The sequence below is a fragment of the Lissotriton helveticus genome, chromosome 1_1, assembly GCF_964261635.1.
Source record: "Lissotriton helveticus chromosome 1_1, aLisHel1.1, whole genome shotgun sequence".
In the NCBI taxonomy this organism is placed as follows: domain Eukaryota; kingdom Metazoa; phylum Chordata; class Amphibia; order Caudata; family Salamandridae; genus Lissotriton; species Lissotriton helveticus.
Window position 1 is genome coordinate 1,229,751,354 of NC_136057.1, and position 12,655 is coordinate 1,229,764,008.

The 12,655-nt window shown below is 47.2% G+C and overlaps 1 protein-coding gene across 1 annotated transcript in view; it reads right to left on the bottom strand.

The window, feature by feature from the left end:
* The window catches only part of LOC144763741 (uncharacterized), a 35,660-nt gene extending 23,806 nt beyond the window's left edge, over window positions 1–11,854 (bottom strand). The window contains exons 1-2 of the mRNA XM_078649663.1: window positions 11,520–11,854; window positions 10,217–11,160 (exon numbers count right to left, since the gene is read on the bottom strand). Coding sequence (XP_078505789.1) covers window positions 10,217–11,160; window positions 11,520–11,604 — 1,029 coding nt within the window. The 5' untranslated portion in view covers window positions 11,605–11,854. The remainder of the gene's footprint in view (window positions 1–10,216; window positions 11,161–11,519) is intronic.
* Between the last annotated feature and the right edge of the window lie 801 nt (window positions 11,855–12,655).

The window sequence follows — 12,655 nt, forward strand, 5'->3', positions numbered from 1 at the left end:
TATTTGAGTGCTTGTGGATACACGTTTTTTTGTTTTTCCGTCTTGTGCGTACATCAGTATTCGAAAGATTATGAGGGCCCTGGGGGGCCAATATTTTAAAACAATTTATGCCAGAAACCTTAGCCGGAGTGCACTCAACAACTTCCCAAAATTTCATGGCGATCGTAAGAATGGTGTTTTAATTCTATTTATTTATTCGAGTGCTTGTGGATACATGATTTGTTTTTTTTCCATCTGGTGCATACATCAGTATTCAAAAGATTATGAGGGCCCTAGGGGGCTGATATTTAAACAAAAACTTATGCCAGAAACCTTCGCGGGAGTGTACTCAACATCTTCCCAAAGTTTCCTGGCGATCGAATGAATGCTGTTTTAATTCTATTTATTTATTCGAGTGCTTGTGGATACACGATGTGTTGTTTTTCCGTCTTGTGCGTACATCAGTATTCGAAAGATTATGAGGGCCCTGGGGGGCCGATATTTAAAAATAAATTATGCCAGAAATGTTCGCGGGAGTGCACTCAACAATTTCCCAAAGTTTCCTGGCGATCGGATGAATGCTGTTTTAATTCTATTTATTTATTCGAGTGCTTGTGGATACACGATTTGTTGCTTTTCCGTGTGGTGCGTACATCAGTATTCGAAAGATTATGAGGGCCCTGGGGGGCGGATATTTAAAAAATGTATGCCATAATCCTTTGCGGGAGTGTACTCAACAACTTCCCCAAGTTTCCTGGCGATCGGATGAATACTGTTTTAATTCTATTTATTTATTTGAGTGCTTGTGGATACACGTTTTTTTGTTTTTCCGTATTGTGCATACATCAGTATTCGAAAGATTATGAGGGCCCTGGGGGGCCGATATTTAAAAACAAATTATGCCAGAAATGTTCGCGGAAGTGTACTCAACAATTTCCCAAAGTTTCCTGGCGATCGGATGAATGCTGTTTTAATTCTATTTATTTATTCGAGTGCTTGTGGATACATGATTTTTTGTTTCTCCATATGGTGCGTACATCAGTATTCGAAAGATTATGAGGGCCCTGGGGGGCCGATATTTAAACAAATGTTATTCCAGAAACCTTCGCGGAAGTGTACTCAACAACTTCCCAAAGTTTCTTGGCAATCGGATGAATGGTGTTTTAATTCTATTTATTTATTCGAGTGCTTGTGGATACATGATTTGTTGTTTTTCCGTCTTGTGTGTACATCAGTATTTGAAAGATTATGAGGACCCTGGGGGGCGGATATTTAAACAAGAATTTATGCCAAAAACCTTCGCGGGAGTGTACTCAACAACTTCCCAAAGTTTCATGGCGATCGGATGTATGGTGTAGTAATGCATAAAGGACAAACAGACAGACAGACATACATTTGGTTTTATATATATATATATATATACATATATATATATATATTCACTGAAAAAACCATAGGTTTTACACCAGTTATAGTTAGGAATTAGCATTTAAAAAACCTATTAAATTCACTGAAAAAACCATAGGTTTCACACCTATTATAGTTAGCTGGAAGTTTTACTCGCATAAAACCATTGAAATTCCCACGTTATAGTTAGTTGGACTCACTATAACTTGCGCGTGCAATGCACTGCTGATGACATCACATATTACATCACTCATGACATGGTCAGTGACATCACTCATGACATCACTGATGACACCATCCTTGTGACAGAGTAACAGACCTCCTTTCAGTGTAATGTAACCCTTGAAACACATATTCAAAAATAAAAAATAAAATTTACAAAAAAATGGAGATACCCATACCAGTTACAACAACCAATTCAGTAATTCCACCATCTATATACACATCCACTCATTCACCAACAGTTCTATATAGTCACTCATACATATACTCACTCATCATATATAGTGATACACCTACACCATCCAGTGAATGTGTGTATTTTAAAAAAATAAATATGTGTTATATATGTATATGTAAAAGTTGATGGAAGAATAAATGTTTAAATAAGGGTTTACATGGATGTTTTTTTTTTTTAAATCGATTGGTTCACTGGCTTATTAAGTGTATCTTAGTGTATATATATATATATTAGTGAGTAATGTTTAAATATTTAAATATATGGATTAGTGTTTCACTTTGTGTATAAGTGGCTGCATGGGTTGGTGAGTAGCTACATGTGTATGTATATGGGTTATTAGATGTTTTTTTAATATCAATATGAGTGTCCATATGTTTGGTGGGGGTATTACTTAGAACATAGATGCATGACTGACTGACTCTCTGTTTGTATATGTTTTGAAGACAGCATATGTGCAGGACTGTATGGGTGGATGACTGTGTATATGTGTGTGTTACTGACTGAATGACTCACTATTGTCTTTATCAGTAACTACATATGTTTTAATGTAGTATATGTGAATATTGATGTATATAAGTGACTATATGTGAGAGTAAGGGATTGTAAGAGTTCCTGTTTAAATAAGTATGTGTTTCTATAAGTGATTGTTTAAGAAAGTAAGTATGTGTAAGGTTCCTTAGAAGTAAGGTGGTAGTGTGTGTTTAGCTGTATATGCAAATAAATGGATGTTCAATAGTTTATTTGCATGTGTGAGTATGTGTGAGAGTATCTTTTGGATGACTGTCGGTGTGTAACAGGATGTATAGGTGTATCACTACATATGATGAGTGAGTATACGTATGAGTGATTATATAGAACTCTTAGTGAATGAGTGGATGTGTATATAGATGGTGGAATTATTGAATTGGTTGTTGTAACTGGTATGGGTATCTAAATTTTTTTTTAAATTTTAGTTTCTATTTTTGAATATGTGTTTCAAGGGTTACATTACAGTGAAAGGAGGTCTGTCACTCTGTCACAAGGATGGTGTCATCAGTGATGTCATGAGTGATGTCACTGACCATGTCATGAGTGATGTAATATGTGATGTCATCAGCAGTGCATTGCACGCGCAAGTTATAGTGAGTCCAACGAACTATAACGTGGGAATTTCAATGGTTTTATGCGAGTAAAACTTCCAGCTAACTATAACAGGTGTGAAACCTATGGTTTTTTCAGTGAATTTAATAGGTTTTTTAAATGCTAATTCCTAACTATAACTGGTGTGAAACCTATGGTTTTTTCAGTGAATTTCAATGGTTTTTTAATAGCAAATCTCTATAGGTCTAAAAAGTACAAAAATTTATAACGAATTTTATATTGTATAATTATGTAATAGTTTTTTTTAAATTTTTTAATTTTTTTTCCCCGGAGCGCTCCCGGGGCGCGTACCGGTGAACGCACGGGTAAGCGCAATGTTACGGCGCGCCCGGGGCACGTACCGGTGAGTGTCCTGTTAGCGCTATTCTCGCGAACGAAAACAACATCGTGACGTTTCGCGTAACCTCGTGATGCGTCATATGACGCACTGCGTAAGCGCACCCGGAAGCACGCGAGCGCATACGATCGCGCAACGTCCTGACACACTTACGCTACCGCCCCTGGGCGCGCCCCGGGGCGCGACTACGGGCGCGCCCCGGGGCACGTAGCGTAAGCGCGTCGGGTCATGTGATCTGAAAATAACACTTTTCATTGGTGCAGATCAGTTTTCGTTTCCAAATGATGAAAACTCGGATCATGTGACTTGAAAATAACACTTTTCATTGGTCCAGAACAGTTTTGTTTTCCAAATGATGAAAGCCCCCACCTTTTTTCCTTATTCTGACTTTGTCCTTTGACTGAGGAAGACCTGTTTGGAGATCTGTCTCTAATCTTTTCTACTTTAAAATGGCTACAGTAGCAGCAGCAGCTGGAGCATCTGCACCACCACCACCAAGAGGACCACCACAACATCACATTGGTGGTCAAGAAGAAGAAGAGGAGGAGGAGGACGAGGAGGGGAGAAGGACATTCCTCCCAGATGACAATACCCCATATAGGCCAAAGGAACATATTGTATGGGAGTTTTTTTCCATCCCAGAGGGCAAGAAAAAAGTGAATGCGCCAAAGGTGACTTGCCGAATCTGTGGCATGGAACTATCAAGGGGGAACCCTAATAGGAAATATTCATTTGGTAATTACACCATAATTAGGCATACGCAGCACCAGCATCCCAGGAACTATGCTGCTGCAGAGATGAGAGAAATGTCCAGTAACCTTCCCCAATCTTCACCCAGCACCTCCAAAAGAAAGCAACCCACTCCATCGGGACCAGACACAAGGGAGACGATGCCAATCATCCAACCACGGTTTGGTGAATTCAGGGTCACTTGTATTTTTTGTGGTAAGACCATCAGCTATGGTGAGCAGAGCATAAAGCTCATCGTTCTTGCTGGTGACAACCACAATTGCCCCCAAAAACCCTAATTTTTTCCTGATTTTTTTTTTGCTCCAGTTGAGCCGTTTACAATTCCCTGTTTTTTGTTTCTCCCCATAAAAAATACAATTTTTTTTTTAAGTGTTCAGAAAAGCCACAAAAAGTAAAAAATGTTCAAAAAAACAATAAATAAAAATATAAAACAACAAAAAGATAAAAAAACAGTTATTTTTAGAACTACCTTTAATTTATAAAAATAAACCTATATTTTTAAAGAATCTCTGTCATTCTTTTTTCCTTAGGGTACGCGCACCGGGGCGCGCACCAAAAAAAAAGAAAAAAAAATTAATGAAGGAGTGAGCACGAGGGAAGAACACAGAGAGAGTAATGTCAAGAGGAAGAGAGCTAGAGAGAGCAACACAGAGGGATTGTTTATTACATAGTAAAAAACAGAGAAGGTATAATAGGATGTTATTGAGAAAAGGAAAAATGAATAAGGGTGCGAAATTAGGGAAGAGAGACAAAGAAGAGTAAAGTAGAGGTACTGGGAGAATGTGAATGGGTGTTGAAAGAAAAAGGAAGGACAGTAAAGAATGGGGAAAGAAGGGTAGTGACGGAACCGGGATGAATGAACAACGGTGAGGGAGGGTGAGAAAAGAGCAGTGAGTGTAAGTAAAGAGGGGTGAAAGAGGGTGAAAAAACTGAATTAGGGTAAGACATAGGGAGTGACAGACAGAAAAGAGAGAGAGAGTAAAGGAAACAGTAACTGAAAGGGTCTGAGTGAAACAGGAAAGAAAGGTAAGTAAGGCAGTGTGGGTGACTTATAGGGAGTCAGTGGGTGTAGGTGGGGGTGTGGGTGTGTAACGTGTGTGCGTCTGGGTGTGAGTGTGTGGGGTGTTTGGGTATGGGTGGAGGTGTGGGTGTGTAAGATATGTGTGGGGGGGTGTGAGTGTGGGGGGTATGTGTGTGGAGTGTGTGTGTGTGTGTGGGATGTGTGGGTGTGTGTGTGTGAAGAGTGTGTGTGTGGCTGTGTGTCTGTGTGTGTGTGAGGTGTGTGTGTGGTGTGTGTGTGGGGTGTATGTCAGAGGTATATGTGTATGTGTTGGGGGGAGGTGTGTGTGTAGGAGTGAAGTAAATGATTAAGGTAAAGAGAATGAGTGAGGGAGCAAAGGAAGGGAACAGAGGGTAAAGGAAGTAAAGAATGGGGACTGAAAGAAGTTGAATGTGGGAGGGGAAATAGGGAAAGGGTATTAAACATGGAGAATATGAATAAGTGAGAGAAGCAGAGTAAAGAAACAGGAGTGAGGTAGGTTGAGAAAATAGTAGTGAGGTTAAAGCAAAGGGTCATGACAAACTACATTTTTTAGTCACACTTACCATATAATAAATGTAACTTTAATTAAATTGTTTTACTACATTTTGTATCTGTAAAGAGAGAAGAAAAAATAAGTTATAATTAGTAAAATATGTATTTAAAATTAAAGATACAAATGAAGAGGTTAAACATCATAACAGGGTATTTAGAAATAAAGTAAGGTAGAAGGACAAAAAGAGGGAAAAAGAAATAGAAGGAGAGCAAATTACTAAGAGTAAGGCATATAGATTCACTGACAGAAAGGAAGAGAAGAAGAGAAAAATGAACTGAAGAACGTTAGCAATACTAAGGGGTCGATTAGGATGGCGGACGGAAGAGCCACCGCGGCCCTGTAGTAGGCGGAAAAAGCCTTTTCCGTGTCCGCCTGCCGCGGATACTCCGTCCGCCATATCAGGATAGGAAAACGTGTCAAATTCCCGTCCGCGACGGGAAAGCACGCTCCGCCGCCGAACTACACACGAGAGCGTGGCGGACGGAACACATCCGGAGGCCACGCCGTACGGACTGACGTCGAAGACCGTCCTCCAAATCAAGATGGCGGAAAATACACATAAAACCGCAGCGGAAAAACAACCTGTCTGAACACGGCGGAATCCCCACTGCGAAGACAGGTGACATAGCAGAGATACCCACCGCAAGCTGACCAACACCATGGACCCAGCGCTACACGCTTTCCCGATGCTCTTCGCGATCCACCACGTCCTAGTCATGGCCCACCACGGACGACGACGCAGGTAAGGCACAAACCATTGGCTGTCTGCAGGGGAATACCAGTAAGGGACGTGACGTAGGGAGGGGGAGTGTCATGTTACCGAAACCACTGATGAGAAGCATATACAAATACACATTTGTAGTACGCAAGCAGGAATGACAACGACAGACCACGAGACCTGATAGACAACCTTTATTGTACAAAATAGGGGTAAAATCACAGTGTATGCGTGAGCATGGGCAAAGTGGGCACCACAGCAGCTACATCATTGGCAGTCAACGAGAGGGCAGAATGCAGTATCAGAGCATCAACAGGGCATTGTGCAGTACAGAGCAGCTACATCAGAGGCAGTCAACGAGAGGGCAGAATACAGTATCAGAGCATCAACAGGGCAATGTGCAGTACAGAACAGGTACATCAGAGGCAGTAAACGAGAGGGCAGAATGCAGTATCAGAGCATCAACAGGGCAATGTGCAGTACAGAACAGGTACATCAGAGGCAGTAAACGAGAGGGCAGAATGCAGTATCAGAGCATCAACAGGGCAATGTGCAGTACAGAACAGGTACATCAGAGGCAGTAAACGAGAGGGCAGAATGCAGTATCAGAGCATCAACAGGGCATTGTGCAGTACAGAGCAGCTACATCAGAGGCAGTCAACGAGAGGGCAGAATGCAGTATCAGAGCATCAACAGGGCATTGTGCAGTACAGAGCAGCTACATCAGAGGCAGTCAACGAGAGGGCAGAATGCAGTATCAGAGCATCAACAGGGCATTGTGCAGTACAGAGCAGCTACATCAGAGGCAGTCAACGAGAGGGCAGAATACAGTATCAGAGCATCAACAGGGCATTGTGCAGTACAGAGCAGCTACATCAGAGGCAGTCAACGAGAGGGCAGAATACAGTATCAGAGCATCAACAGGGCATTGTGCAGTACAGAGCAGGTACATCATTGGCAGCACATGAGAGGGCAGAATGCAGTATCAGAGCATCAACAGGGCATTGTGCTGTACAGAGCAGGTACATCATTGGCAGCACATGAGAGGGCAGAATGCAGTATCAGAGCATCAACAGGGCATTGTGCTGTACAGAGCAGGTACATCATTGGCAGCACATGAGAGGGGCTAAGTGCATCAACAGTCCATTGCACAGAACAGGTCCATCACAGGCAGCACATGAGAGGGGCTAAGTGCATCAACAGTCCATTGCACAGAACAGGTCCATCACAGGCAGCACATGAGAGGGGCTAAGTGCATCAACAGTCCATTGCACAGAACAGGTCCATCACAGGCAGCACATGAGAGGGGCTAAGTGCATCAACAGTCCATTGCACAGAACAGGTCCATCACAGGCAGCACATGAGAGGGGCTAAGTGCATCAACAGTCCATTGCACAGAACAGGTCCATCACAGGCAGCACATGAGAGGGGCTAAGTGCATCAACAGTCCATTGCACAGAACAGGTCCATCACAGGCAGCACATGAGAGGGGCTAAGTGCATCAACAGTCCATTGCACAGAACAGGTCCATCAGAGGCACACATGAGAGGGGCTAAGTGCATCAACAGTCCATTGCACTGAACAGGTCCATCAGAGGCAGCACATGAGAGGGGCTAAGTGCATCAACAGTCCATTGCACAGAACAGGTCCATCATTGGCAGCACATGAGAGGGGCAGAATGCAGTATCAGAGCATCAACAGGGCAATGTGCAGTACAGAACAGGTACATCAGAGGCAGTAAACGAGAGGGCAGAATGCAGTATCAGAGCATCAACAGGGCAATGTGCAGTACAGAACAGGTACATCAGAGGCAGTAAACGAGAGGGCAGAATGCAGTATCAGAGCATCAACAGGGCAATGTGCAGTACAGAACAGGTACATCAGAGGCAGTAAACGAGAGGGCAGAATGCAGTATCAGAGCATCAACAGGGCAATGTGCAGTACAGAACAGGTACATCAGAGGCAGCACAACTACGTGTCCCTACCAAACCGTCACAGGGACCACAAGAGTGCCACGCAGTTCTCAATCGACACACCATGTGAACTAACATTTGAGTGAAGTGTACAGCACCTCACATCACAGAATCAGGGGGACTGCGTGAACTACCTGCCTCGGACACACTGGCAGCACCAGCAACAGGAGTGTGAGACACAGACACAGCCCGAGTGACACACACATGGGCCACGGACCCAGACACACTGGCAGCACCAGCAACAGGAGTGTGAGATACAGCCACAGCCCGAGTGACACACACATGGGCCACGGACCCAGACACACTGGCAGCACCAGCAACAGGAGTGTGAGACACAGCCACAGCCCGAGTGACACACACATGGGCCACGGACCCAGACACACTGGCAGCACCAGCAACAGGAGTGTGAGACACAGCCACAGCCCGAGTGACACACACATGGGCCACGGACCCAGACACACTGGCAGCACCAGCAACAGGAGTGTGAGACACAGCCACAGATGTAGTCACTGACACGTGAGCCACTGACCCAGACAGACTGCCAGCACCAGAAACAGGAGTGTGCAACACAGCCACAGATCTCCTAACTGACACGTGAGCCATAGACCCACATACCCTGCCAGGATCTGCAACAGGAGAGGGCACAACTGACACTGTGCCACCATCTGATACACGAGAGTCAACTGCACCAGCGCCACTGGGACAACTGAAATGATGAGCCACAGGGCTGTATGGGCCAGGAGGCAGGGTGGGCCTGGGAGCTGGGGATAGCTCACCTAGAGCCAAATCGGGGTTGGCAGGTGTCAATGGTGTGTGTCTGCGTTTCTTAGGGTGGTGTGAGTGCACCCTGGACAGGACAGGACTGCCAAGTGGTGGGGACTCCAAAGAATCACCACCCAGCATAGGTGGCGCAACTGCTGCGGGGGATCTGGTTTCGGGGGACGTGCTGGAGCCTGCTTGTCGTTTGCTCTGTGCCTGCCGCCTGGACTCGGAATGATGTGTAATGGGGGATGCAACAACAGGGGACACCCTCCTCTGCTTCTGACTGGCCTGGATGGGAGTGGAGGTATGGGGGGACTCCGCCGCGGAGACATCAGTGTTACGTTTAGTAGAAAACATCAGCCTCAGTGCAGCCAGGGGTGAAGTATGCCTGTCCTTGATAGCGCCATTGTCCATGCCAGATGCCTTGTCCGTAGGATGTGCCTTATCCTTAGGTGGAGTGTTGTCTCTGGATGTAGCCTGTGCCCTGCTCGCCGCCCTGTTCCTGCCAGCAGACTTGTCGTCTGTGGTGCACCTGTCTCCAGCAGACACCTGCTGTCTGTGTGTGTCCCTGTCCTTGGGAGAGTCCCTTACCTCTGCTGTGGGCCTGCTCTTGGGAGTCTCCCTGCTCTTAGTAGGTGCCTTAGTCTTCTCACTGTCCTTGGGAGAGTCCCTTACCTCTGCTGTGGGCCTGCTCTTGGGAGTCTCCCTGCTCTTAGTAGGTGCCTTAGTCTTCTCACTGTCCTTGGGAGAGTCCCTTACCTCTGCTGTGGGCCTGCTCTTGGGAGTCTCCCTGCTCTTAGTAGGTGCCTTAGTCTTCTCACTGTCCTTGGGAGAGTCCCTTACCTCTGCTGTGGGCCTGCTCTTGGGAGTCTCCCTGCTCTTAGTAGGTGCCTTAGTCTTCTCACTGTCCTTGGGAGTGTCCCTTACCTCTGCTGTGGGCCTGCTCTTGGGAGTCTCCCTGCTCTTAGTAGGTGCCTTAGTCTTCTCACTGTCCTTGGGAGAGTCCCTTACCTCTGCTGTGGGCCTGCTCTTGGGAGTCTCCCTGCTCTTAGTAGGTGCCTTAGTCTTCTCATTGTCCTTGGGAGAGTCCCTTACCTCTGCTGTGGGCCTGCTCTTGGGAGTCTCCCTGCTCTTAGTAGGTGCCTTTGTCTTCTGACTGGCCTTGTCCAAGGAACAGTCCATGGACATGTGACTATCCCTTGCCTTGGGAGTACCTTTCGTGTTGAATGGCTGTGTAGCTCCGGAAGGCATGTCCCCCAACAACACTTGTGGATCCTGTGTGTGTACTCCAGTGCATCTGACGTCGTCTACGTGAACAGATTTAGCTGATCTAGGGGATGGGGTCTGTGCCCTGCGTGCCCTGACGTGCTGTCTGACGCTGCTTCTAGTGCAATAAGCTGTATTTGAGTCCTGCTCAGAATAATCACTACCCCCTGAGACATCCAGCGGTGTAGATGGTGAAACACAAGTAGCACCCTGTTCGTTCGACTGTACTATTGCAGACGACACACTGCTTGCCAATGACTGCACTGTCCTGTGTAGACCTGCAAGATCGCCATGCATCCCTTCCATGAATGCCACCACCTGCCCCAACTTCCTATCATGGTCCTGGAAAGCATTTGTCATATTGGTCTGCCCCACACACAGCTGTCTGAGCAGATCAACGGCCTCAGCACACAGTGCATTTTGGCTCACCGTGGCAGGGGCAGCGGTGCCTGCACCGAACGCCACTCTGCTCCCCCTACTCCTCCGGCCACGAACAGTACATGGTGCAGTTGGCGGAAGTGTGGGCCCTGTGTGCTGTCTTACGACAGAAGGTGGTGAGTGCCCACTCCCAGTCTGTGACAACAGTGCAGGCTCACCCAGAGTGTCCGACGAGGAGGACGATGGCGTCTCCACATGCGAGTCCTCAGGGACGGTCCTGTCCCCCTCTCCGGCGCTGGCCTCCTCCGTGTCAGTCTGCGTGTGTGCGAAGTCTGAGCCGGACTCATTTCCTCGGCTACTCTCCACCGTCTGTGGCTGAGTGTCCTCTGTCAAAGCTGAAATGCACAGAAAAGATGTGTGAGTCATGGGCACACTCACGTACAGAAGGAACAGGATAGCCAAATCACATAGCAGACAAAGGTTTAGGAGCCCTCATCCTGCACATGGCCCACCCCTACCAGTCATCCTCACATTTTCTGCCATGGGGCCATGGACCACTAGGGGATGTGCTTTTACACTCAACTACTAAGCAAGTGGCGTGTCAACATGGCGGACCTGGATGTCAAATGAGTACCGCCCAATGGGACCAAAAAGGCATCACAGGCATACATACGCAACACGGAACTCAATAGTGTGTCTGTGCACCAATACATGCATAGCACTCACAGGTTTCCTACACAGACAGTATGCTCACCGCTAGTTTGCTGTCGATCGGCACTCAGACGTTCGGCCAGTTCAGGATGCGTCACTGCAATGATACGTTGCATGAGAGGGGTCATGGAGCGTCGGGCCAGACGGGGCGTCCTTGGAATCAGGCCCAGTGTTACTTCCGCTACATTCTTGCTCAGCCTGGAAATGTCGTCCCAGCGTTTGTGGCAGTGTGTATGTCGTCTGTTGCACACCCCCAATGCCCGTACTTCCCTTGCTATGCTCCTCCACAGGTCCTTGCGAAGGTGCAGCTTGACCTACCATGATGGGAGACAAAAGGGTGTAAGTCAGTGGACAGGTGGCCTGTCACACACATAGGGGCAAGACGTTACAGTCAGCAGCCATGCACAATCAGGAACATATGTCTAGCCCACACTACACAGCTAAGATAGAAATAGGCCTGATCATTCGGCCCCCTCATGCACACCAACATGTCCCACACTGCACTTACCACCCGTCCCGGTGCGCCGTAGAGGCGTCCATAGTTGCGGAGTACACCGTCCACGAGGACATCAAGCTCCGCGGCGGTGAAGGGTCGAGACCGGATCTCTTTGCCTGACGACATGGCAAGATCACGGAGTATGGCACTAGAGCAGCAGTCGGTGGTCAGCTCAGCAGCAGCAGCAGGTCGAGGTGATGGTCACAGGCAGCAATGGTCCCCAGGGTAGAAAGTTTCATTTTGGCCAACACACATATATAGGGCCCTCAGCACGTGTCAGTGGCATACGTCGCCAGCAATTGGTCAGCCCTGGAAGCGTGATCGTGAAATGGCCCAATGACTGGCCCTGTTGTTGCGGTGCACAGCTTCCTCTACTTGCGATTGGCCGTATGCGGCCAGCGTCCCTCTTCCCATTGGCTGCATGTGCAGGGACCGTCACGGGCACACATCGGCAACCGCACGTGCAAGCCTCACGGAAGGAAGCTTCAGTTGCAACAATGTTGTATCACTGGCGCCTCCATGGCGGTGCACGTACACAGCGGGGGAGGTGCAGGCCTATACACCCTGTAGATGTACTCAATGGACATGCCAGTTCATGACCCCCCTTACAGTCACCTTGCATCATCCACCGTACACCGGCCGGAGCGGCCGGCCCATGAACAACCGCCGTGCCAGGCCCTGCC